The sequence below is a fragment of the Calonectris borealis genome, chromosome 2 (genome assembly GCF_964195595.1).
Source record: "Calonectris borealis chromosome 2, bCalBor7.hap1.2, whole genome shotgun sequence".
NCBI lineage: Eukaryota > Metazoa > Chordata > Aves > Procellariiformes > Procellariidae > Calonectris > Calonectris borealis.
In genome coordinates, this window is record NC_134313.1 from 32,507,509 (window position 1) to 32,534,796 (window position 27,288).

A 27,288-nucleotide genomic window follows, 5' to 3' on the forward strand; every position below is an offset into this window, starting at 1 on the left:
CCTCGCGCTGCCTGCCGGGAAATGAAGGACTTACCGGCGGGTGGGGCACGCCGGTACTTGTGGTCCCTGCGCGGCCCCCGCCCCCTGCCCGCTTCCTCCCCTCCCGCCACGCGCAGCAGGTACCAGCCGGCTACCCCGCCCCCCCGGCCCGGGGCGCCGCGCGCCTCCCTTTCGGCGCGCGGAGGGGCGGGGCGGGGCCGGCCGAGCGGGAGGGGCTGCCCCAGCGGGTGGCGCGGCAGAGGGAGGCGAGCGCGGCGGCGAGCAGGTGAGTGGGGGCGCTCGCCCTCCCCTCTCCTCACTGCCCGCCCGGCAGCCGGGAAGAGGCGAGCGGGGCAGGAGGTGCCGCCAGCGCCGAGGGGAATGAGGGAGGCAGGCGGTGGGGAGGGAGCTCGGCTGGGGCGGCCGGGGCAGCGGAGCCTCGCCGCCGCCCGTCCCGTCCCGCGCCGGGCACGGCCGGCCCCCGCCGCCTCCTCGCCGCGCCGGCCGGTGGCGTAGCGCCCGCGCACCTGTGCGGAGGCGGCCGCGGGCGGTTGGGCCGCCGCGCGGGCTGCGACGCGGCCGGGGCCGGTCCCGGTCCCGCTCGGGCGGGACGGCGGGGACGGAACCCCCCTTCCCCGCGGCGGGGCGGGGGTGAGAAGCGGCGCCTCACCTCAGAGGTGGTTCCTCATCCGGCGCCGCTGCGAAACCTGCCGGTTTCCGAAGCCTGGCGGCTGGGCAAGGTTTGCCAGGCCGTGCCGCTGCGCGAGCCCGGCCCCTCCGGTACCGCTGGCGCGGCGGCCGCTTCTCAAGTTACGTAAAGGGGCGCGAGCAGCATTCGGCGAGCGCGACCGGCCGCAGGCGGGAGCCGCGTCCCCTCCGCGGCGGTGCCCTGCGCCCGCCGCACCCGGGCGGCTCGGCCCGCCCCGCGCTTGCAGCGGGTTCCCTCCGCCTGAGGGCTGTGCCGGTCGCTGGTGGTTGACTGAAAGATAAGTCAGCGTTCTGTGTTCGGTGTTCACCTGTTCCGGAACCATTAAATCACAGACGGGTAGGCAACGTGAGCACATCCTCCTATGGAGTTTGGGGGGCAGGGTTACCTTCAGTTGTTTCTAATTCTAACAGACTCTTTGGAGCAGGAATTGCCCTCCTCTGCGAGCCTGTGTCTTGCACGTGAAGGGTGATAAATAGGCCCCAATTTTGAGTTCATAAACAGGTGAAATATGTCGTTAAGTAACTTGATTAAAGTCGGCACAAAATGATTATTTTTAAAAAATTTTATAAAACCTAACTCAGCAAGTTGTCTCTTTAAATACTCCACTAGTTCTTCAGCTGACATTCCATGGTAGCACTTAAATCCTAAACAACAGAGGTCAGCCCGGCTGCCTTGTCCACCAGAGACGTAATGCATGTAACCAGATCACAAATAGTGTTGCATAGCTAAAAGTCTTCTAAATCCAATTAGAACTGTTAAGTAAGGATTGTTTTGTTTCTAATCTATTATCCTAGAATAGTGTGGCTTACATGTTTCTCGCTGAACATACAAACCATTAGCTTAAAAGGGTTTGGAATTGCGATAGCTGCAAGCTGGAGGCAAACCCTTTTTAAGTGGTTTTGTTATAGCCTATTTGCTTCACCCGCAAAAAGGGAGGTGGCTATTGTAAACACCCAGTAGGGTAAGTTGGTGTCATGCTGCTTTGTAGCATGTGACCGTGGGTTCCTGGGACTCTGTCCTATCCTGTTTCAGATCTAGCAGTTCAGTACTTCCAGCAAATGTTCTTTTTATTTCATTCTTAACTTACGGTTGGGAATCAAACTAAACCAAATACGGGTTCTGAACAGGAAACAAATTTCTTACACCAAGTAAAGTAGGTAAATATCTAGACAAGAAAGAGTGCAGTCGCTGGATTATCTCTTAGCTGTCGTGAGTGATCTGTTTGTTCTGAAAGTTGGTGTGCTGCAATGATTCTACTGATTTAGTGCAGTGACATGTGAGACCAGTCCACGCTGAAGCTTGAGTACTAGCAGACTGTGCACCTAAATCTTGCCCCCTCGCTGCACCGATGTAAGCAAGGAACGATAGGGTTTGTCTAAAAGGTTTTTTTTATCAAATTATTTTCTGTTCATTTTATTGCATGAATTGGCAGTAAACGTCTATATTCATAGAAAAGGCTTGAGTCCTAAGGTTGTGACCCTCATTTGAGCATTATATTCTTCTTCTAATGTTTAGCCTTCATAAAATGCAAATTAATGTGGGTTAAACCCTGTTGTGATTCATAGCATGTAAATATTTTAGATATTTGGAAATTGTGATACTTTTACAGTTTAAGATGGATTTAAATACATATATGTGCATATATATGTATTTATGAGTCTGGTAAGTTCTAATGTAATATCTTTGTATGTTTCTTTTTCTTGACAAAAAAAAATCAAATAACAAGGTGTGCCCTTTGCTCACTTGACCTGACATTTCTGTTACTCAGAGAATACTCTTCTGTTATTCTTAAGAGTTACAGGAATCTGGGTGCGACACCGGTCGTACCAGTCCCTTTTATTTATCTATGGATATGTTTACTGTGTCAGATTGAGTTAAGAATTTCCTTTAGAAGTATTGTGATCATCGCCATTTAATATGCATTGGCTCACGATTTGGGGTGGTCTTGCAGGGTACAAGAGAAAATAAAACAGAAAATGTACCCTGGGAGCAGAGCTAATGCAGTCCAGCTGCTAATAAGCATTCAGTCAAATTACAGCTAGTCTGACATAAAAGCTGCTGAAGCATGTACAATGTAGATGTTGGATTCTTAACACCAAGTGTTTTACAGGTCTGTGTTGAGCTGCATTGATTGCCAGTATAGGTACAGCCTTTCAGTAATGCATGTGCATTTAAGAGTAGTAGTAAGTATATAAGTTCAAGATAGTAAGTTCTTGACTGGCATTTCACTTTAAAGAAAGAAGTTCTTCTAGAAGACACAGTTCACAAGTATTGTAACTGGTGAAAATGTCATCGTGGTTTGTGGTTGGTTTTTTTGGTTTTGTTTTCCAAAAAGTGCTGAAAAGCACGGGCTTTTTTTCTTCTCAAAATTCCATGAACTCCTGGGAGAACTTCACCAGATTCCCTGAGATGTGAGCTTATTTTCCTTTCCTGGTTCAGATTCATAAAGTCACGCAGCAGAAGATAATAACCACTTTTTTTTATTTACAGATCCTTTGATTTGTTGCAAACCTGGACTCAATTGCATTCTTCCATTTATAGGGATTTAATCCCACACCTCCCAGGGACATAGCTGGGTGGGGCATTCTTTAAGGGGATGCTCTCAATTCCTTATGCTGGTAACGTGGCAAGTGAAAAAGGAGTTACCTTGTTCAGTGTTTTATACAGATGACGGATTCACTTACTGAGATACAGGTGGAAAAAGGGATTTAGATCTTGGTCTAGCTCCAGGAGAATGTCTTGTCTCCCAGACAGGTGTGACTTGCTTCTTTCAAACTATATGGGGCTGAAGCAGGTCAGCTGTCTGACACGTGGGGTTAAGTCACACAACCAAGCACAGGACTATGCTGCAATAGAAGCTGCTAGATAGTCCAAATCCTGTACCTGACCAGCAAAGTCAATCAGCAGGGGTTTATGATACTGACATTTCTGCTCCCTCGGATGCTGCCGAGTGTCCAGCCTCATCCCATAGTGAAGCAGAGGTGCTCCCGAGGAGTCACTCCCCGTTTGAAATTGTTTTTGTTGGTCAAGTTCCCTGAACTTTCTGACATACAATGTATGTGAACATTTCCCTGTGTAGCTGAAAGGAGGAGGAAGTCTGGTTTTTTCCTTCACTCGAAGAATTCTTTCAGGAGCATTTTTCAGTCTTTCTTGTTGCTGGTTCATTTCATATTTATTTCCGTATTCATGTTCTCTAAGATTTATTTAGAGCAAGAGAATGAAAGTATCACTTCACTCTGGCAATTAGGAATCTCATTTGGGTTTTGCTCCAGTAAATGATTGATTATATGTATGATGTGAATCAGGTTGACGGTTTCCCATTTCACAGCTGCCTGCAGCCTTGTGGTTGATTGGTATACTCTTGGGTGAGATGGGTGGCGACTCAAATCCTGTTAATCCAAAGAGGTGGCATCTAATTTGCATCTTGTAAGAGCTCTTCTTTGGGTACTTTGTTAAAATGAGATGGTGCTTTTTTGACAGTTTGATACTGCTGTCTTAATTTTCTTTTGCTTTTTTTAGAAATGTACACACTTGCACACAAAAGATTAATTTCGGTTTGAAATGGTTTTCTATTTAGCCAATCTTTTATTTACCTTTTTTCCCTGAACTTGTATTTTCCGTTTTAATCTGCTGGAATGGAAAACTAGCTGCTATTACAACATTGCTTTTGATGTGCATGCTTGTAAAACTTAATTGCTCCAATTCAAGTTACAGAAAATGTGCCCAGTTAACAGTGTTACAAATGTCTGCAGTATTATATGCAGCAGAGTTGTTCTGAAAAAATACTTCGCTTTGAAAACAGATCCATTATACTTCAGTGAATATGTAAGATATGCAAATATGTTTTTCATAAGTTGTTTACTGTGTTGTCTTTTAATTCATGTCATGCATATTATTGCATGCATGTTTGGCTCATGTAGTCTGCTCCTGATATCTTACAGAAGCAATTTGGAGAAAAGTTTTTGTCCTGTTTGTATTAAAAAGTCACTAAAATGATACCAACTTCTTATATGCCTAAAAATTGCTGACTTTTTCAATAAAACAAAATAGCACTTAAATCATAAAGAACAAAAAGATTTTTCTCTTTTGTAATCTTAGTTTAACTTTATGTCATTTTAATTTTAATAGCTGTGAAAGACAGAGAACTCCTATGAAGCTGTCAAATTGTAGACATACAATTTAAAAACAGTATTTTATATGAAGCCAAATTCCCTGTGAAAATGTTTATCAATACTGCTATGTACTGTCTCAGTGCTGATATAGCATCTTCCAAAGGAGTATCTTGGTGTTGCTTTCGCTTAAAAATTACAACAGTATTTTCTGTCCTTCACTGCAGGTTCTGTTCCTGAAAAGAAGAGAAAGCATGACTTATACAGTGAATGAACCTTAAACTCCTGGACCAAAAACTGAGGTTTTTTTCATGAAGAATGGCAACACCATATGTTCCTGTTCCTATTCCTATTGGAAGTTCATCATCCAGTTTTACAAACAGAAACCAAAGAAGTTCTTCTTTTGGAAGCATCTCATCGAGTTCCAGCTCCTCAAGAGGACAACTGGAGGACTCTACAATTGGTAGTTTTAAAAAGATGAGCGTGCCTGACCAGATTGGTTCTACGTCATCTGTGTGTAGTAGTCCACTTGTTAGGACTAAATTTACAGGTATGGATACATCCATAGAATACTGTACTCAGCCCATAGAAGAAATAGAGCAGAATACAGATTCCAGGAGCTGGGAAGATCGACCATCCACGCCTACTATACTGGGTTATGAGGTGATGGAGGAAAGGGCAAAATTCACTGTAAGTTTTGGGGATGGGATAGTATAGTTCATCCTGTAATGACAAGGTAACAATTGAATGTTCTTTGTATTCTCTTTCAGTAATTAATCCTGCAGTTCAGGGATGTTGGAGTACTTTACAAATACCAATTTAGCTTCAAAGTACTGCCGTCTGGCAGGAAAATACCAGTCCCATTATACAGGTGGGAAAACTGAGACTCAGAAGCAGTCTTTCCTGTAATTGTGTACATGGAATAGAAGGAATTCATTCTACTTCAGGTATCAATTTCTGCTGGAAAAGACAGGAATTCCTTGCAAAGTACGATTCCTTGTGAAATTGAACTTGCAGAAGTTCTGGATAGTTAAATATCTTAAATAAAATGTAGTCTTTTATTTGAAATGAATGATAAGACACCCTGATATTTGCCTCTTACAGTTACTAGTAACATACAACATTTGCATTAAAGTGCAAACACATAGTTTTCAGCTTCTTGCATTGCTAGGTTTAGTTTCTAATAAGCGGAAATCTGTTCTGAAAACATCAGAGTGAGATGTCACATATGCAGTATCTCATGACAGTACACCAGCTTAACTGATTTGTATTGATTTTTCTCAAAATGTACTGTAGCTGGCAATTCAATTTTTTTTACGTGCCATAAATATATTAACGCATTTGTACATTTGTTTTTGTGGATGTAGTTGAAACATTTCTTTGAGATAATTTAGCAATGCTTGTGGGACTGATGGAATTATTTGTTAATTATGTTGCTTCAGGAGAGCAACATTAATCACAAATAGGTAAGGAGGAGGAAATAGCAGACAAACTTTTTTTTCTCCTATTTTCTTTTAGATTAGAAAATTGTGGAATCTAATGCCCTTATGACAGTTGAAATATTAATAAAATCATCAGGTTCTTTTTGCAAAGAATTAAATAATAGTGCTTTTTAATTATTTGAGAATGGTGGCTTGTCTTGTCATAAGTTTTTCAGTTTCTAACATCGTCATGCATGGTAGCATAAGAGAAGAGCCAGATTTTTTTATGTGTAGATTAAAAGATTCCTTTTAAATAATACCTTCAAAACTAAAACAATGATTAGTATTGTTATATTGACAAGGATTAGTCTGAAAATATGCCAAGGCATATTCCAGTGTGCGTGTAAGATGTTCTTCAGCTGTAGTCACAATGTAGGCGGCCAGGTTACAGTACAAATGCAACATTCTTCATCGTTAAAATGCTTGGATGCGTTTTTGCTCTTTCTGGATTCACTTCTGTTGCTGTGTTTGCTTCTGAAAGCACATAATTAACTGTTTGTTTTCAGTTGCGTGTTGAAAATAAGCTTGCTATTGTGCATTAAAACCAGCAAGTAATTAGTCCTAGAAATGTTGGTTGCTTCTGCAGTGCAAAATCAATGAGATGGAAGACAGTGGAAATTAAATTGAAATCACCTGTAAAAGAGAGGCAACTCAATTGCTGAAGTTTTGTTACTGTTTGTTAGCATCTCATAGTTCCCAAAAATATGAAGCTGAATTACTTAAGCTGAGTGATGTACTAACTTCAAGAGGTAAATGTTGGTGCATGTTGGAGTACGTGGCTGCTGAAGCTTATGGGAGAAAAAACCTAGTCTGACAAATGTCTCTGTAAGCAACTGGTCTCAAATGAGTTAGCAGTCCTGGAATGTTCAATTAGCACTACTTTTTTTTTTTTTTTTTAAGCCAATTAGAAATGATAATGAGATGCTGAATCAGCCAGAGATTATTACTAAATATTGGCATATTTTCATTGAATATTTTGTATTTGTGGAATCGGGCAATTCAGGATTGACTGGAATTACGTGAATTTGTTGAATTAATTTGTAGTTTTTTCCCAAGACCTTGTGTGAAGGAACAGACAATTGGTTTTGTAATACTGTAGTTTTTCTTGTTTATTAATTACAAATTTTAAAGAAAAAAAAAACAACTTTTTTTCAATGTTGGCAAGAAAACCAAAAATGTTTGTTTCAGGTTGACCATATTATTTTTTTTGGCCAGTAATCACAAGTTGATTGCGTTCCTTATTACGATTAAGTTCACCATCATTTGTGAAGACTTTTTTTAAGTTGTCCAATATTTACTTGGAAACCATTCAAAGTGAGGGTCAGACTAACTGGATTTTTTTCATGTGTGCATTTGTAAGCAATGCCTTTGCAGAACTTTTAGTAGAATAAAAGAATAGAATACTGATTAGCAAGTAAATCCGCAAGCATATTCCAAAGTTTCTTGTTCTGTGTTTTACTGTGCACTAGCACAGAGTCTTCACAATTTTATGCAGCAGTTCTGCTTTATGAAATTTTCATAAAATAAAACTGTTTATACTTCTGGTATGACAAGAAAGCTAAAACATTTGGACAAAAGTTTATACAGAAAGTGCAAGACAGAAGAATTACATTTTAATGCTGGCTTCACAGGTATGTCTTGCAGCTTGAATTTTAAAAGCTAATAGCTTTTTGTTAATGACTGAAATATGGTGTCTGTCACAGTCCATGACTTCCACAGATGATGATGCTTGAAAGTGGAATTCTGTGTTTAAAAGGTAGATAAGAGAAGTACTTGCTGAAAAATCGCTTTTAATTTGCATCGTGGTTATCTGTAGTTTGTGTAACTGTCTGCAACTTAATATATTATAGAATATGGAAATGCTAAAACTAGTCTCACACGTGTACAGAAGTTGGCTAGCACTGGGGTTATCACATGCTGGGACTGCAACAAGAAAAATACATTTATCAGCTAAGACAACCTGCTGAGAAAACATGAAATACTAGAAAAGATATTACTATGTAACAGATTACAAAATGTTTTAAATAGAATTTGGCTAAATGCCTGTAAGGTATTGTTTATCATTATGTTTCCAAAAATATCTTTTTCTTCCTTGTATTTTATTTTTTTTAACTAGAGAACACCTACACTGGGAAAGCTAACACAGTACAACTGCAAAGCGTCTTTCTTCTTACATTGGAGAGAGTAAGGTTGTGACATGAGAACCCTTGTTTCCTAGACACTGTTTAATATTTTCTAGTTGAAGTTGTATGTTGGTAGATTTATTGTGTTCAGGCATTTAAGTATCAGTCCTCCTAAAGGTAATTGATTTTTTTTTTTTTTTTTAATTATTATTGCTTCATTTATTTATCCATTTGCTTTTAAATAGGAGAATGGTACTGCTGTGCTGTTGTCTTGCTAAATCTGATTCAACAGATCCATTACTTCAGTTCTACAGTGCTAGTACAATCGTTCTGATGCAGTTATCTAGGGAAGTGGTCATATTTTGCCTGGAAGGACAAAACTTAATGTTCAAGACAAATGGAACCAAAGGAGGATGTTATTTTTTATCCTGCATCACTTTTCCTTGTGAAGCAAGTCAGATGAGACATTTTAAAACAATATAACACTCAGTACCTGATTATTACAGTCATCTTAAAAACAGATTAGCCTCAGGGATTACTGAGTAAAACTGTAGTTCAGCAAAGGTCAAAGTAGATCACTAAAACATACTTCACTTACCTCTTTGATAGCTGAGACTTGTTTTTTCCTGGGGAAGAAGTCTGGATGCAGTTTCACAAATCCTTTCTTACATTTAACTATTTTTTGTCTGTATTTAGGAATCATAGAAAATTCCTTAAATTCTGAAATTAATTTATACTGTTTGTACTGATAATTAATTTAAAAAAAAAATCCAAGTAAGGATTTTTTTTTAATCCCTGAGTTTTGTTTCTTTAAGAAATAAAGGATAATTTCAGCCTTCCAGCCAATGCAGTGTGAAGTTCTGCACATTTTTCTGATATTCCTGTTTTTCCGCACAGGTATACAAAATACTGGTAAAAAGAAGTCCAGAGGAAAGTTGGGTGGTTTTCAGACGGTACACTGACTTCTCCAGGCTTAATGACAAGGTGAGAATTATACACTGGTAAATTCTCACTGGTAAATTCAGCTAACTTGCCTCACTTCTTTCATGTTTCATTTTTTTTGTGTCTCACATTCTTTTCAATTTTTTTCCTTTTCTTGCTTTTTTTACTGCATATAAAACACATACTACATTAATGAATGAAAAACATATGATTCCTCATTTTTTCAAAGATACATGACATAACTACGGCTAGTGTAAAGAAGGTATTTCTTCATCTGAAGCTGTTAGTGTGCTTCATGCTTTATATTTATTCCTAATCTATGTGATAAAGGAAATTAACTCTTTATATCCCCTGCATGGAAATAGAACAAGGGGCCTGTATTCTCTTGCAGAAATGATCCAGTAATTATTCAGTCCTTTTCAGTGCAAGAAACTCTTCTTTTTTCATGATAAAACTGAAGTTTCATGAACATAAGAAGTTCTTTGTATGTTGGTCAATGTTCAGTTGTTTTCAGTGTCTTCGAAGTTAATTGTGAAATATTATATCAGATCTTTAAAGCTGAAGACAGAGATGCCAGGTAAATAGGAGTTCTGGGTCAGCAACTTCATATTTTTAAAACACCTGGAAGCAAAAAATGTTTGTCTAAAAAGCAGAAGTTTTTTTAATTGGTAAATAGCGTTTGGCTATCCCATTTAGCATTACTTCTATAGAAGCATAAAAGTAGAAAAACAGAATTATACTTTTCTTTGTCCTACTGTCCACTCCTAAGAAAAATCTTTCATTGCAAGTTTAATACATTTTCTACTAGTATGTTCTTTCATGTTCAAACCTGTAACTTTTTAACACTCCCTTTTTTTACCCATAGTAAGGGATTTTTTGTATACCGTTTCTTTTGCTTGGATCAATTTGCCTAATCAACTAAGAGTTTAATTCTGCTGGAATTCTGAATATGGACTTGAACTTACACATTTCTCTGGGTTCTTGGTTTGACCTATTTGGATATCTTTTAGGCTACCTTTACAATATCAGTGCAGTCTAAAACTACCACAAATTGTTGAATGTGAATTAGTTTAGAGATTTCTTTCTGAAGAAATTTCTGTCTTTTAATTCAGCCTATCCTAAATTAAGGAATGCCTTGGTATTGGCAAAAGCCTGACTTCTCTTGAGATGATGCTGTTCTGGGGATTTCAACTCAAATTTCAGAAGTCAAGTCATACAACAGTTTGTATTTTGGTCAGCTATGTCAGATATAGGTCAAGAACTGGCTTACATGCATTGACTTTTAGTATGGTTATCAATAGTTTGAAAAAATAAAATGCCACAGATATTCATTTTAGAATAGATATTTAGATTTTACAAGTGAAGTCCTTAGTCTTTGCAGTCAAATCTTTGACAGAAATGTTTGGCTTCTAGCACTATTTATAGGTATTAGGATTTCTGTTTAAAAGGAAGAACTTTATTTTTCCCTTGTGTCACTGACTGAAGCTTTTTCATCTTTCAGTATACATTTAAACTTTTATTATGTTACTATTCTGGAATTCTGTAGAAGTTTCAGAATTATGGTATGTTTCAGTTCCTGGAGCTGGCATTTCTGTATTATAAAAAGCATAATGTCTTACGAACTGAAGAGTAAATGGTTATATGCACGCCTCAGTGGTTCAAAAGGCACGGTGCAACACTTGCAATTCCTTGTTCTCTAATGGCAAATACAGACATGAAGTTGCATGCATGTATACTTTCAGGATTTTCTGTACTCTATCTCCTAGAAATCCAATATAAACAAGAGAAATACACTATCTTCTAAATCCTTTTCCCCACCATCCTTCTTGAGGTTGGTGGCAAATTATTCATTCCCTGAAAAGGTATTAGAAACTTGGCATTAAATGCCAACTGAATTGAATAATCGATCACTATGATCACTATGTGAATCAGTTTGAAGTATTAAAAGAGAGGGTGTGGCTTTTCAGGAAGACCAGGTAAAGACAAAAGAGCAGTATGTTTTGTATGTGTCAGGCATGTACTTATTCGCAAGTCCAAACTGAACTGCGAGTTGGACTTCGGCAGTGGCTAAAAATGGAGAAAATGTGAGAATAGGAACAGTGTCACAATGTGGATACATGTAGACAAAATCAGGACTAGCAGCTCAGCTAACTAATAGAAGAAGCTAGTGAACTTAGTAATAGCATTCTTTATTTGCCCTGATCTCTCAAAGAAAATAAAGAAGGCAAAATAGATAGCATAGGATCCTAGAAAGTGTTGTGTACTTCCACTAGTTTCTGTAATATTTTTAGTAAGAAATAGCTAATAAAATAGAAATGAAGACCTCAAAACCATGAACTTTCCTTTTATGAATGAAATGAGTAAGTGCAGCAGCAGGTTAAGACTTGAAAAGAACAGATTTCGAGTGTGAGCAACAAGTTCTTTGAATGTCAAAGCTATCTACTTTCCAGGCAATGAAAAGGTTATGAAAACTCCGTAACTACTGAAAGAAGACAAATAGAAGATGATGGCAAAGTGATCCAATGTAAAGGAAAGATGAGATATTGCCAGTATGGGTACACAAGAAGCCACATGATGATCTCAAAGTCAAAAGTAATTAAAAAAAATACAAATAGAGATCAGCACAAGGGCAGTAGTACAGACTTTTAAAGACTAAGGCAGAAGTTCTAAGATGCAAGATGGACTGTCACAGGATGCTAAGAACAATAGGTAAAGCTTTATAAATCATTAGAGACCAAAGTAAGGGAAGGAGGCAGTAAAATAAAAGATCCATTACTTGAGAGCAAACTATGGGAAGCAAATAGCAAATGATACAGCAAAGACTGTAATACTGTCTTTTGCTGTAATAGTAACAAAAAATTTAATCTTAGTGGATATTAGAACAGTATGGAATTTGGGCGTTTAGGAGCAAAGGCTAAAATACGGACATTTGGCTAGATGCATAGGTTTTGTTTGTTAAGAACACCTAGTGGATTGGGGAAGTATGCGAAGAATACTCTTCGGTCCCCAAAAATGGTGGGAAAAGAACTTTGTAAAGTTTATTACTATGCTGGTGGAGATGTTGAACAAATGATGAAATGGCCAGTCTTAAGAACCAAGAAGTAAACCATTTCTCCCTGAGACTGTGCCTCATGTGACATGCATAATCTATCACATGATCATGTAGGGGAGAGACGTCTAGAAAAGATGCTGGATGCAAGCAAGAAATCACAGCCAGCATAACTTGTCTGACCCACGGTTTTTCCTGTTGTGTCTGAGGAGTGCTCAAGAAAATGTCCCAGGACTGCTGTTGAAAATTAGTCTGCTGGACAACAGCTAGCTTTCTCATACTTTCTTCATCCACAAAAGGAGTAATCTGTGGGTAGGCACACTCTTTCCTTAGAAATAAATTACGTGACCTACATTAACAGACAAGTGAAATTACCGTTAAGAAGAAATCTGTGTGGTTGAAAAGCTTTCCCAGCAATGGTTATCTGTGGTCCTCTCCACAACTAACACAGGAACTCATTTTGTTATCTTTTCTGGGTTCAGTGCTATTCAGTATTTTATTAATTTAAGAGGGGTTATGGAGCATAGAAGATACTTACCAAGTTATCATTAATACCATATATCTATGAGATGAAGGAACTTTGGATGACCAAAGATAAACTTAAAAATAGCAAGAAGGGTCTAATATCAAGATGAAATGCAGTAATAGAAGAGGAAAACATATACTTAAATAATGAAGTGCAGAAATAAAGAGCAAGGCTTTGACAAGAAACCATTCTATAAATAAGAAACTAGTAGTTATCATGGGTTATTTGAATATACAATATTTGTGATGTTAAAAAAGCACCCTTCTTGTGCTGTGAAATGGTACTTATATGAGCAAGAGTGATCCATTAACGTGGTTCTTCATGTAAACTGTGTAGAGAGATTCTAGCTGAAATACGGTATCTGTTTTAACTTTTTTAAAACTTAATCTGCTGAAAGAGCTATCCATTAGCTTTTTCCGTGAGTCCATAAAGAGTAGTTAAATAAAGCTTATTGTCAGAAGGCTTAAATTTTGCTGTGTAAGGATCAAGACACTCACTGAAGAATTACCTTGCAGCTATGCAACATTGAGTGCTAAACTGTTTTCAAGGCAGATTCTGGAATCCCTGTCACTGGAACATTCATACGAATATATTTAGGTGTATGCAGTACATCCCTGACAGAAGTTGGCTTGATCCTGTATTCAGAAAAAGATTGGCAGTTGGAGGAGCATTAGACTTTGTAAAACCTGTTTGCTTTTTCCTGTTGGTTGTAAAACCTCTGTGAGATTTTTGTGTGTCAAGCATCCCTTCTAAGAAAAAGCATCTAAAAATAGTTTTTCACAGAAGCGTTAATGTTTTCTTTGATCTTCATGCATATTAGAAAAACAGTTAATTGGCATCCTTGGATAGGTCCATCGTTACATAATTTTATGCTTCCATTCACTTGCATATTTCATTTCTGAATTCAAAGAAAAATTTTAGTTATTTCTGACATAAAGTATGCGCCATTACTATTTAAGTAACTCAAAAATACAATTTTTCATGTTAGTGCTAGGGTTTGAGCCACATCCATGCATATTGAAATTTTAATATTCTGGGTGTACAAGGAGCTACTCTTTCTATCTCATGCATGTGTTGTAATTCATTCTGCTAGCCCCCCAAAAAAGACAAGTTGCAGAGTTGTAGGTCTTTTGGGCTTTTATATATTTTATTTATATAGTACTTCTTATCCCTAAGTACTTTAGAAGAAACACCACTGAAATCATTACTCATCTGGTACTTTTTACTTGCATACAATTTTCTTATATTTACTGACTCAAAGACATTAAATAGCTGACTCAGAGACATTAAATAACAAAGCAAAGTTTTTCATTCCTATTTTTATATAGCAAATTTGAGAGGTCATTTGGTTGCGTAAGGCAACACAGCAAGTGACAGAACTGTGTCCACAATTTATGCTGTAATTTGGATTGTATTTATAGTTGAGACTTACCTTGTCCTTGAACTTAGAAGACAGAAAGATCCGGTAATTCTGAGTAAAGTCAGTGCCTGTATCAAATTCAGCATTTCATCAAGACTTTTTTCTTGGTTTTCTTTGGCTTTGATTTCTATTTCAGCTAAAAGATATGTTTCCGGGCTTTCGGTTGGCCCTTCCACCAAAGCGCTGGTTCAAGGATAATTATAATCCTGACTTCTTGGAAGATCGACAGTTGGGACTACAAGCATTCCTCCAGAACCTAGTAGCTCACAAAGATATTGCTAACTGGTACGTGATTAAACTTTGCTTGTGGATTTGGATTTTTTTTGTGTCCAAACTCCTCATACAGGCTCCTAGACTCTAGCAGTATAGCTTTGAGCAATGTAGTAAGGAATTTCATTAACATTCATGTTGTGCATTTGGTCATTATGTGAATTATTTAGTGTTCTATTAATTTAATCCCACCTTGACCTAAGCAATAAAGGGGAATTGCAGTATTTTGAATTGTACATGGTTAACTACTAAATAAAAGCTGTAATATTTAAAATGTTAGAGTAATCCCATGTTTACTCCTAAAACATTACTTCTGTGTGCTGAATGCAGAATTGATATATTGTTAATTTATATTGAGATTAAATCTTAGGCTTTCATAAGGGAAAGTACCTACACTATTATGCGATTAGTTCTTAAAATGTGTGTTAAACTAAAGGTTTTGAATTTACATGACATGATAGTAATAGAAGTAGCTTTATAGATTGCTTTACATAAATAAATTGAAACCACAAATCAAAAAAGGCTTAAGAAGAGTCTGAATAACATAATGTGTTTAAGCAACCAAGTGCAGAAGTCTCTTTGAATGGTATCTTTTTTCATACAAAGTGGAAGATTCTTCCAAAGCTGGAAGATGAGTAGAACATAATTCTGGCAAATGAAATGTAAAATCATTTTAATATAGGCCAAAAGAGAATTTTAGTAAGTGAGTTTCTAGAGGCAGAGCAGCTAGTTCTAAAAACCTTTTCCAACACCAGAAATAAAAAAGTTGTGAGGTTGCTGTACCAGAGATTCTTTGACGAATGAGTCTGAGGAACTGTCTTCATCTGAAACTTCATTAAAAACGAAGACTAAGAAATTCTCTAGAGCAAACAGCATTCCCTCAAGAATTTTAAAGGAACCAAAATGTAAAATTGCTGAGCTGTGGTGTGAGACCATCTAATGTTCATACCTACTTTACTCTTTAGTACAATGGCTATTATCACATTTGGCACATTTTTATAAGGCATTTGACTGTTGAGTCTGGGAATTAAAGATTAGTAAGTAAGTCTGACTTTTGGTACTGCTTGTAATAAAAAACCCAAAGTGGTAAGCAGGTAAACAAAAATAATACTTGGAAAAGCAATAATGTCTTTTGCAGAGGGAAATCTATCTTACAAGTAGTTATGAGGGAGCTCGTATGAAATGGTTGAAAGGCGAGACGAAAAAGATTGATGGAAATTTAGGGATATTACATATGGAAAGCTGGATCACAGTTATGGACCCTGATGTTCAGAATATCTGGAAATTATCTGGAAAAGGAAATGAACAATGAGATCATGAAGTATTGTAGAAGGATCCCGAGGCACTGAGTTACCAGCATTAAATTTCATGTCATAAAGTGCAAAATGACATTAAATACATACATACAGAATCATAAATTCAATTGGGTTTTTTTTCAACCTGGAAAATAACTATTGGTATTGATACAGTTTTCTAAATCAGTTCAGGATTCAGCAATAGTCAAAAAGTTTATAAAAATTGCCAAAGAGGAACTTGAAAGGGAAAAAAAACCATTGTTGCTGTGGAAATCTGAATTGCATTTCCACGTAGTCCAGTGCTGAAACACAGCATTCACTTTCAAAAGAGGGTCTGCTTAGAAGTACAGAGAAGGCAGGCAAGAACAGATGAAGCTACAGACAAACTTCCCTGCAAGAAGAGTACTGTTCTCTGTCCTTTTTAGTCTGTTGTCTTGGGAAAGGGCTGGCTAAATAAGGCATATGAAATCATCAAGGGGATAGGGAAGGTGAGTAAAGAACATTAGTTGGATGATTCATAGTAATCTCTCAATTCTCAATCATCTCTCATTAAGTTGTGAAGCTTTGTTGTGAGATGGCCTATATTAATTTGGATGATTCATAGTAATCTCTTAATTCTCAATCATCTCTCATTAAGTTGTGAAGCTTTGTTGTGAGATGTCAGAGACAGAAAGCTTAAATGGTTTCAAAAAGAAATTGGGATCAACCTGTGAGTTTCTCTGTCAGTGGCTGTTAAACATGATTATATGGGTGAAATATGTGGCTGAGAAGTTTAAGAACTTCCTGATTATTAAATTAGACAATAATAGGTGTGCCAAAAAAAAAAAAAGGGAATTATCCTCTAAATGTCACTTATGTTGTGTTGCTGGAAACAGACTAGGGCTTTTAGGCTGCTTGAATAGATCTGAAGGCTTTATGCTTCATATTGTTGCAGCTAGTTTGGTATTTCAAATAGCTTGTTTGTATCTTGATGATGGTCCATATTGGACAAAATAGTGCTTGTCATAATTTAAGGCAAAAAACCCCCAAAGCATAACTTTTAGATTACATCGCTCATCAGATACAAAAGGGAATTTAAATGTTTGTGGAATCAGTTTGTATTTTGGTTAATGAACAGATAGTTATCTGAAATGTGGTTTTGAGGAAAACTGGGATCTTGGCTGAGTGAGGCTCTGCATGAAGATTAAGTTTTTTAATGAACTTTAACCTATTGGTACGGCTTATGCTGTAATGTTTGGATCTATGGAAGGTCTGGATTCCTGAGGAAGTGAGGAGATTTGATCTATCTGATTTTTTTTTTTACCCACTTATCAGAGAATAAAAGTTACTATTAACGGAAAGTAATATTTGCACCTTACATGAGCAGTGGTGAGCATCAGACCCTCCTTCCTCCTTAAAAGCTCACCATTTACTTCCACAGTTTTGCAAATAGGTCAAACTGCTTGGGTCGCGCCAAAACCAAATGAGCCTTTTCTCTTTGTAGAGAAGTCTCTTTCATTTCTCTTTATGCACTGTATTATCACGGAGACATACTGACAGTGGGAAATATTCACCCTTCAGGGATAGGAGACCTCATTGGTGTACCTATTTTTTAATAAAACCAGATTCACAAAGCAGTTTAAAGATAAAATGTAGAACAGTATGCAGGTGACTAAATTTAGGGTCTCCATTTTATAGATTTCTTCTCATATTTTGCCTTGTATTGAAGATTCGGTGAATCCACCCACAGTTTAATGTGTTCAAGAAAATTTTATATAACCCACAAAGTGTGAGAAAGAAGTTCAACCTGCTAAACAGAAGTGTCATCTGGCTTTATATAGATGATACAGCTCTCCTCTGCCTCCACCCTGTATAAGGAGGTTGAAAGGGAGGAACTCAGTCAGCTGTTGAGTCTTGCCAGGGATCCCATGTGTGGCACTGCTCCTTGTGTACACTGCCCATTAAGTACACCTTCATGCTGGTGTACACTGGTATTGCTGCCTCTCTTGAGAAGGATGTCAGCTGGCATAGGAGCAAAGAAAGAAGCCGTGTACAGCAATCTCTGTTACATGATGTAGAGGATTTCTATGATACTTTTAAGGCAGAATTTTCTTCTATTTGTTAAATGAAGGGAAGAGGTGTAACACATGGAGGGGAGAGCAGAGTCAAAGCAGACTCTCGGAGTAAAGCTAGTCTGCAAGTGAATGTTTATACCATCAGGTGCATATTTTAGTTAAAGAAACAATGTTTTTAGTGAGCTGTGGCTTTAAGTTTCTTGCCTTCCATATGTAAAATAATGAATCTAAAGCTTTCAATTTCAAGAAGTTTCGAAAAGTATAGAAAAAGACAGAGTTTTCTGCCAGGAGCTGTAGGGAAAACAAAAAAAAATGGGTTCCACCTGATGTAAGCAGATGATATATGTAGCTTGGACATTCTTGCACATTTGTTTTTCTGGATAGTTCCTTTTTCACTCACAAGCATTACTGCATGTTATGCCATTTTAATGTTACCTTTTAATAACACAATAAAATTATTTGCAGAATGTTGAAATTAAGTACTTTTTTAAAATACGTTTGAACTGAGCTATGTGAATAAGGATGAAGATATTGTATTCTGATTGGAAGTTATTTATAGACAATTGAATACAACAGAGGAGGAAAGGTGGGCAAAGGGACATGGTTGGAGATGTTGAAGAGTTCTGTGTAAAGTAATCTAAACTTGGAAGATAGCATGAGCAAGATGCTCAGAATACTCTATAGTAAACCACAGGATTGCACATACTTCCTTCTTCTGGCCTTTGCAAAACAATGCATAGAGGGGGGTGACAACTGTTACACAGTTTTACACAATTTTAAGTTGAATGCATTAGTTTGAAATGTGTTTAGAGATGCTATGTAGTATATCCATGGCACATTAACCTTATCACTTCTTATTCTTTTACAACTTACTATTCTTTTATATATATATGTAAAAAAAAAATTATATACTTGTGTATATATATAAAAACTATATGCTGTGTATATGTCAATGGATTATGATCTTAGCAAAATGGAGACACACAAGCGTGTTTCAGTACCCGTGCTTAGTTCCACTGATATTTCCTGAAGGGATCCATTCCTGCGTATGGATTTTAGCAGCATACTCTTTCATCCATCTTTTAATATTTATTTTTCACCAGGAGAAATTTTCAAAACTCTTCAATACCAAAAGGATAAACTTGCTTGTCAGTTGTCATGTAGCAACAAATTCTCTGGAGGTTTGAAAAATCATGTTCTAAATTGACTTACTCTCTTTGAAAACTCTTAACTGTACTTGTGCAACTTCTTAAGTCACATTTTAAATACTGTCCCTGGTTAACACATACAACTGAGACTTAATAGTTTGCTAACATTATTTTGAATACTTGGGAGTAAATTTGAGGATAAATGTTTGTATCCCTTAAAGAAATACTGCCTTTGTATCATCCTATTCAACTATTGTTGCTTTTCTGTACATCAAATAATTCACTCTCTTTTATTTGGTAAAGCCTTGCAGTGAGAGAATTTCTTTGTCTGGATGATCCTCCGGGTCCTTTTGACAGTTTAGAAGAGAGCAGGGTAAGTGCTATGTAGTATGATAAAAAGAGAATGCAAAAGGCAGTAGTTATTTCTTACGATATTGCAAAATCTGCTGAACGGTGTGGAATGAAACATTTTTATTTCAGTTCTTTCACAAAAATTTGCAAATGGGTGTATTTCTAGAACTGACACAGTCTGATTATTGGTGCACACTGATAATCTTTGACTGCTGTACTTGATCCCTGTCCCAAGATATAATCTCTTCTTTTTTGCCTTTTATGACCAGCGGGTGAAATTTGTTTTTAAGGCAACTACTGAATATAAGGAGAGTTTTTGTACGTTTATATTCAACAAGTTCTCACAGTGTGTACACCTTAGACTTCAGGTCTTGCAGTAAAATGTTCTTGGTATGAAATGTAATGAAAGGATTAATTCTGACCACCAAAAATAGTGTTCTTGCAGATAACTGAGCAGTGTCAAGTGGTGGTGTAAAACCGCAGCCTTTCAACGTGCATATGAGCACATTGAACAAATAATACTGTGTGCTGCAGCCTATTTTATTAGAAGTATGTTTCACTGGCATGCAGAGCTATACTAAGTCTGTCTAGAACAGGTTGTCTTAGTTTTCTTGCTTTATGTAATAATGTATTTTGGAATTGCACATAGGTTATTAATGCTGTAAAAATGCTGAATGTTAAGTGATGCTCCTTCAACTAAATTTATATTTAGCAGTTTGTTTTGCGTGGGAGTGCCTTGGCTCTTGTTATGTTACTATGTACATCTGAAGGATTTGGTATGTTTTTTGTGTTATGAGCTCATATTTGATTTCTATACAATCATTTTTTATCAAGCTATTTAAGTTCATGAAAAGTAATAAAAATTACAGGAATTATTTGTTCGGATAATTAATTAAGAAATTTAAGTGCCGCCTTCATAGAGATTTTGATCATGCATGCTGTGGTGAAGTCTCAGGGTTATTCTTCCACCATAGGATTTTATGCAAACTATTAAAATAGCTGTGCTGTTGTAGTTTTGGCTCTTAACCATTGCTGTAAAGTTGTCAGACGCAGCTGTCATATAAAATTCTGGTCTACAAGGGATACCCCACTTCATTACAGAATGGTTGAGGTTGGAAGAGACCTCTTGAGATCATCTAGTCCAAACTTCCTGCTCAAGCAGGGTCAGCTACTGCAGATTACCCAGGACCATGTCCAATCAGGTTTTGAGTAATCTACAGAGGAGACTTCACAGCTTTTCTGTGCAACTTGCTCCAGTGTTTGATCACCATCACAATAAAGAAGTGTTTTCGTGTGTTCAGATTGAATTTCCTGCCCATTGTCTCTTTTCCTGTCAGTGGACACCACTGAGAAGAGCCTGGCTTTGGTTCACCTTTCTGGTATTACAGCACCCTTCAGAATATGTTGATGTTTTCTTACTGAGTTGTGAAGAGTGAACTTCCTCTCCTTGAGCAGCTGATACACAGATTGCAACTGGAGATGAGTTTTTCAGTTCTCATATTGAACAATGAAACAACACATGTGGAACATTTTTAGTTATTCTGTGAATAGGGAAATTTACATGTGCATAAATCTAAAGGTAGAAGTAATATAACTTAATTACATTCTTAAGGAAATAATGGCCAATTTTCACTAGGGCATCAGCAATCCTGAAAGTTTTATAGAATACACTAGAATTCACTTAATTGGCTTGGGTGAAACAGGATGACTGCTTAACTGCTAAAGCGATCACTAAGAATGCTGTGTGAAGAATGAATTGCATGCCATGTGTTCTCGGCTCTAGTGGATGTGAATAAAGCTGTGGCTTAACTGATGATTGGTCTTCAATGCCTGTCAACCAAGATAAATTTGCTATCTGAATCAATAAAATAAGTTAAAACTCAGTGCAAAAAAAAAATGGTTATTGGGTTGAAAAACACTGCATTTGTTTGAATCGTATAATTATAGGAAAACTTAACATTTTAAAGAAGTTGATAAGTCTGCTTCAATTAAAGCAAAGAATAGTATAGTATCTTGATGTTTGTAGCCCATTTTAAAACTTTAGGAAAACAGTGTCTTAACAGCATTGTTCTTAACTGAGCTCATATAAAATATTTATATTCTGTGGATTCTGTGAATTAGTGGTTAGTTGCATGTAAAGTTAAGCCAAGAAAGCCTCCTATGTGGGTTTCTTATTTAGCGAGAATACGTGAATTATTAAATCGGAATTGCACATTATGGTTGGTAGACTTGCTTTTTCCAGTAGTATATCAGCAGGCTCTGTGCCAACGCTTCTGCCACTTCCTGCATTCAGTGGATATTCCATTATACTGGCTCTTCACATTAAGTTTTGAGATTGCTTACTATCAAATTCATCAGGGTGTGCTATATACATGTCATGCTCAGTGGAGTAACACAACATACTTATCATGGTTGAGTAGTTAGTGTTCTTAGCATTTCATTAAACTTTTTCAAAATGTTTTTGTATTGGTCTTCTGATTTTCATATTATGACTTTCATGTGACTTGATTGTCATATTTGTAACAGCTTTGGTACAGAACTGTACAAATTTGTCTTTATCCTGGGTAAGGGAAGAACATACAGTTTATTCAAATATTCCTAGCGTCTTGGGAATTATTAGATACTTTGAAATTGATTTCCAAGTCATGTGAAAGCAAAGCTTATATGAGGGGAAAAGGGAGTAGGGAATTCCGCTGATGTTCCATATAGGCAAAAAGATTCAAAATTAGGGACTGCACATCAAAGGAGAGAAACCTCTTCCTAAAGTCTCTTGTGAGACAAACAACGATGCAATGAAGTATTTGCATTGCAGTTTAGCATAATAAATTCATTGTTCAAAGCAAAGCGGCATTGTTTTATTAAGGACAGCAATTTTTTTTTTTTATGTTTATATAGCTCTTTATGGTTATCAATACAAAGAAAAGCAGCTACAATTCTGTTACAGGTGGATATTTCTAAAAGAAAAAAATCAATAAAGGCAGTCCACTGAAGTTAAATGGAAGATGTTCTTAAATTTGTCTTTTAGGCTTTCTGTGAAACTCTGGAGGAAACAAATTACCGTCTACAAAAAGAACTGCTTGAAAAACAAAGGGAGGTTGAATCGCTGAAGAAACTGTTAAGCGAAAAGCAGCATCACATAGATGCTATTGAAAGAAGAATTAGGTATGTATAAATTTTATGGGGTTTAGGAGTTTCTTTCCATGGAGTCACAAGCACCAGCTTTAAATGTATTCTTTACAATTTTCCCCACGTAACCACACACAAAGCAATATTTTCAGTAGGCTCTTTCTCATATGCTGACTAACAAGCTATCATCTAGTACAAATGACTGAGAAAGTGTTGTCCCATCTTTTTCCCTCTAAAGTAACTGGGATTATGTTTCCTAATCCTTTAAGTCCTGTAAAGATAAGGCAAAGATTCTCTTCTGCTTTTGAAATGTTGGATATGTGAAATGCCCTGCTAGAGATGAGAGCAGTGGAAAAATTGCTTTGAATTATAAAATTCCACCTGTACTCAAAGCTTTGACAGCGTATAGTGATCAAGTGATTATATGACTGTATTAATGTCTTTAACTTTGTTCAGAATTGCCTGGAATGATGCAGCAGATCGATTGTCCATTTAAATCTAAGGGGAAAAGATGGTGGAGTTTTTTTATAAAACTTCATGGTGCCTGTCTGCTAAATTTTGTAGCAGGCCCAGGGGAGTTGATGTTGGGCTATTCAGTGTCCCCGTAGACCTGCTGAGTCGGTCATTGTGGGGCTACCTTAGCAAAGGAGTAAATTCCCATGGTCCCTTTAGAAGTTATTTTAATACTGCTTGCATTGTTGAGTCTGGCATATCCAAGTTGACTAACAAATCACATCTTTGGATATAAGGTTTAAGTGAACTACATTTGGAAAAGGATTTAAGTGGAATTATTGTGGCTTATTGAAAATTCTGATCCGAATACCATATTCAGTTTGTCACTTGCTCCTGAAGGCAAGTAATTACATTTGAAGGATGCTTTCCCTGTTTGATGAGAAAGTTCTGACTACTGCTGGCTTAAACAGTGAAATAGCTAATAAAAATTAAATAACTCACATTTGGCTAAAACATCATGATAGGAAATTCTGTGTGACTAAAAATAAAATAGGAAGGCATGAGTAGCAAAAAGGGATTTTATTTTTTAGTGCTTTTCCTGAAGATAGATTTTTTTTTTAAACACACAAACAGTGTGCCAGTTTCCCAGATGTTTAAAATTATTGAAGTCAGTCACGTAGTATCTGAAGTCTTAATAGAAAATAACTCCTGTGATTTTTAGTTGTAAAAGTTACCAAGTAAAACCATGACCTTGTTTAAGAAATTCAGCTTGTCTGATGGGAATTGAACCCAAAAGAAACAGGTCTGTCTTTGGCCTTGTTGATGCGGAATTTTGATCTGATGGCCCAACAAGAATTAGGCATCTTTTGCCTTTATGCTCTAGAGGCCAGGTACCTAAAATGTATGTGAGGTAGGAGGGGACAATTGGACAAGGCATCAGACTTGTAGGCCTCTACATATCATGCTGGATTTGGCCCAAACATAGGCTAATAATCATGTTAGAGAATACTGCTGAGGTATTACTTAAAATGCGTGCATTAAAATGCAACTATAGAAACAATAGTAGTCAGAGTAATTTAAAAAGAGGGTGAAATATAGTAGTATCACTTTCAACACAAAATTGTTCACAAGCTTTTCTTTCCAATTCAAGTGGCAGCTTTCAACAGTAAATTGATATGTTTTCCACACAGAGCAATGCTTTGGAAACAAGGTTTTTTATAATTTTATATGACCACTTTCCCATTTGTAGCCAGGCTAGTTGGACTGCCAACTCGTGTGGCTGTTAAGAAAAAATTGCCTGTCTCTTCATCAATAATAATGTATTGCTCTGAAACTTAATATGTGACTCTAAAGTTACAATGAGAAACTTGGGAAGAAATCTTTTTATCATCCTGCCTGTCTTCCTTCTGACCATGTTTTGGTTATAACCCTTCTGCCATTTAGGCAAGATGTGTGTGGATTAGATCATCTGCTTGTAATTTCTTACCTAAAGTCATAATCACTCCTCTGGGACTTGAATTCTGTAAAGCTACTAAATTGTGATGCAACCAGAGGATTGAATTTAGTTTAGGAATAAGCAGCTGGAGCAAATAAGCTGTTTAAATAGCTATCCAGTGCAAGCCCTGCATCTCTGTAGTAATAAAAGAAATGGGACATGTAGGAGTGAGATTGATAGGTTCCCAGAAACTGCAAAGTTTAAAACAAAACAAGTAGCTCTTCAGTGATGAATGTTTGCTGTATGGATTGGTGGTACTCTGTTCTTATTTGTTGTAGGGATTTATCTTTAGGAAAAATGACTCGTCAAATGTCAGGAGAAGAAAGTGAGTGCAGTGGTGAGGTGGAGTCTTCTGCAGTAGAAGCAGACCAGGGTACCCTGGGTGAGGACAGCTGGTAAATACTATTATTTTACTTATAATATATTCTAGGGGTTTTTAAAGTATGTTTTTAAATGTTTGGTCTTGCATAAATTCTGAACAGCTGAGGAATTCAGCATTTTATTGCACCTCTCTGTAGCTATCCCATGCTTTGTAAAGGCCCTCAGGATAGATAATTTTAGATCTGGAATAAGTGATAAGTTGAACAAGCTTTGTAAATGTTTTGTGGATTGCAGGCATAAAATGACTATGGAAAATCATATTAGTTTCCATTTGACAAAGCTTATTGATCTGCTGTTACAGCTCAGATAAAGAGAACCATGAGGCATGCTGGAGTGGCTCTTTGGCTGAAAATTCTGTACCAGAAATTGAAGTCGCTGAAGTAGCGTATACTGCTGAAGAAGAAGAATAGATCAGTAGCAGCTGCTGTTACCTGGGAAAGGTTCATGTTTGGGACCTACTCTGTGGGTAGGGGCATATAGTAGCTGTGAAGAATTTACAGCAAAGAGCAGGAATGCACATATTGAATGTTTACATAAATCCTTGCAAATTATTAACGTAAGAAATATACCCAGTGCTGCTTTGATTTCAGTTTTTATCTAGCCTTTATATATTTAATATATTAAAGTCTAATAAGGGCTAAAATCAGCTAAAGGTTAGATAGTGTACATACACAATTTGGCTGACTTTCCTAGCGGAGTGACGAAAACTTCACGTTAAATCACCAAACACACCTTACTAGCATGTCACATGTTGCCACTGATGTGACACATTTGATGTGTTCATCTGTTTGGTATTTGTGTTTTCATATTCTTATAGCCATAAATTAATGCTTGTTGAAGTAAAAATGGACTCATCTTACATTTAATAAGAGTGTAGAATGTGTTGTTTTTAAATTCTAAAGTTGAAGAATATTTCTCTGGAAATTTTAATGCAATGCAATAGGAAAACTTACAGTACCAAGAGAAAAGTACTTACGAAATGGGGTTATAGTTGGACGTTTTAAAAAAAAATGGTCATTTTTGCTGAAGGAACTAATACGAGACCCCCAAAACACTGTGTATTTTCATCCCAAGATAGCATGCTGTAATACTTTTTGTTCGGTAATGCTGCTTTTAAAATCTGGGATACCTTTGCTATATACCCATGTAACAATAAAATCGGTGAGCTTGCCTTTTACTTGGAACACTACCTCTTACCATCTTGCTAATACATTCATGTTTGTTTAAAAATATTCCAGATTATATGGAGATGATTGAAAGACTTGTAAAGAAGCCATATTTTTTCCTGCACGGTTCATAACTAGATTGAATCTAGCGGCAATGTATTTTTGTTTCAATATATTGTACACATGGGGATATTGCTACATATGTTCTATAGCCTATTTTTCAAAATGTATTAAGACAGGAGATGCACTTTATAATTAAGACTCCATTGTGCCAAGTTCAGTTGGCTAATTGGTTGAGAAAGAGGAGCTGCAGGGAGAGGAGTATGTAGTGCCTTTTTGTATTTTACTTGTTCATTATTGCAGAATTTTGTTACAGTGCTCTGGGTCAGCTCTGTGGAATCTTTGATGCAGCTTGTTTCTGTTCTTCACTTATTTACTGAAAGTGCCTTGTTTTATTCTGCTTTTCCAATAGGAAGAATGCTGTTTTGTTTTAATCTTTTTCGCCCTATACCACCCACATCGTTGTTTAATGTTGTCAATATGCAGTGTTTTTGTGCTGGAGTTTTCAAAGGGAGCTTTGTACTTCAGGCTGTGCATACAATGACCTTTATGCAGAACTGTATAAACCCTCCTGGTGAAATAAAACTATGGACAAAACACCTGTCTTCTCTTTTCCATTGTAGAAAAAAATGTTCAATGCCTTGTCTAGTAAAAGGATAAAAATACTGTTAGAAAGAGACATTTCTTACCTTAGTGATTTTCTACAGTTATTCAACTTTTGGTTTGAGTTCTGTTTGTACCAAAAATTGTCTACATGAAAATGAATGAGAATTCTGTAACGAGACAACAGAAAACTTACTGTACTTCTGTTGAAGATTAAAATAAAAAAGGAACTAATTTTTTTTTTATATTCTACATGAATCCTCATAGATGTTGAGTGAACTCAATAAAGTTTTGATGCCTTGTTGAAAATTCATGTAATCTTTTGTCAGATGTCACATATTTGAAAAGAAGGTTGAACTGTGTGTATTGAAATAGTGTTAGGTTTACGACTATAAATGTTTTAAAAATCTTGAAAAGGTGCTTGAGTCATACATGGTAGGAATTTCTGAAGTACTTCAGGTAAATCTGCAAATCTAGTCACTAAAGAAAGCATTAATATAATATACAATTTAGAGAAGGCAAAGGAATGGAAACTTTGTTGTGCTCTG

The 27,288-nt window shown here is 37.0% G+C and overlaps 1 protein-coding gene and 1 long non-coding RNA gene across 3 annotated transcripts in view; one reads left to right on the forward strand and one right to left on the reverse strand.

Annotated features, from left to right (window-relative positions):
* The window catches only part of LOC142078680 (uncharacterized), a 46,316-nt gene extending 45,522 nt beyond the window's left edge, over window positions 1–794 (reverse strand). The window contains exon 1 of the long non-coding RNA XR_012672320.1: window positions 650–794. This is a non-coding gene — a long non-coding RNA (uncharacterized LOC142078680). The remainder of the gene's footprint in view (window positions 1–649) is intronic.
* Window positions 25–27,049, forward strand: SNX16 (sorting nexin 16). 2 transcript variants are annotated; one of them, XM_075141589.1, is made up of 8 exons: window positions 27–265; window positions 5,025–5,487; window positions 9,299–9,385; window positions 14,475–14,623; window positions 19,409–19,478; window positions 22,482–22,618; window positions 24,809–24,925; window positions 25,213–27,049. In XM_075141589.1, the coding sequence occupies exons 2-8, from the start codon at window positions 5,116–5,118 to the stop codon at window positions 25,319–25,321; spliced, it is 1,041 nt and encodes a 346-aa protein (XP_074997690.1). In that variant the 5' UTR covers window positions 27–265; window positions 5,025–5,115; the 3' UTR covers window positions 25,322–27,049. The 2 variants fall into 2 exon arrangements, with proteins under 2 accessions (XP_074997691.1, XP_074997690.1); XM_075141590.1 differs by lacking the exon at window positions 24,809–24,925 and having other exon boundaries at window positions 25–265.
* Window positions 27,050–27,288: the final 239 nt, after the last annotated feature.

Coding starts and splice junctions, on each gene's coding strand:
- SNX16 (XM_075141589.1), top strand. CDS start 5,116: ATGGCAACACCATATGTTCCTGTTCCTATTCCTATTGGAAGTTCATCA. Junction 9,386..14,474: donor TCTCCAGGCTTAATGACAAG/GTGAGAATTATA, acceptor TTTCTATTTCAG/CTAAAAGATATGTTTCCGGG. Junction 14,624..19,408: donor CACAAAGATATTGCTAACTG/GTACGTGATTAA, acceptor TATTTGGTAAAG/CCTTGCAGTGAGAGAATTTC.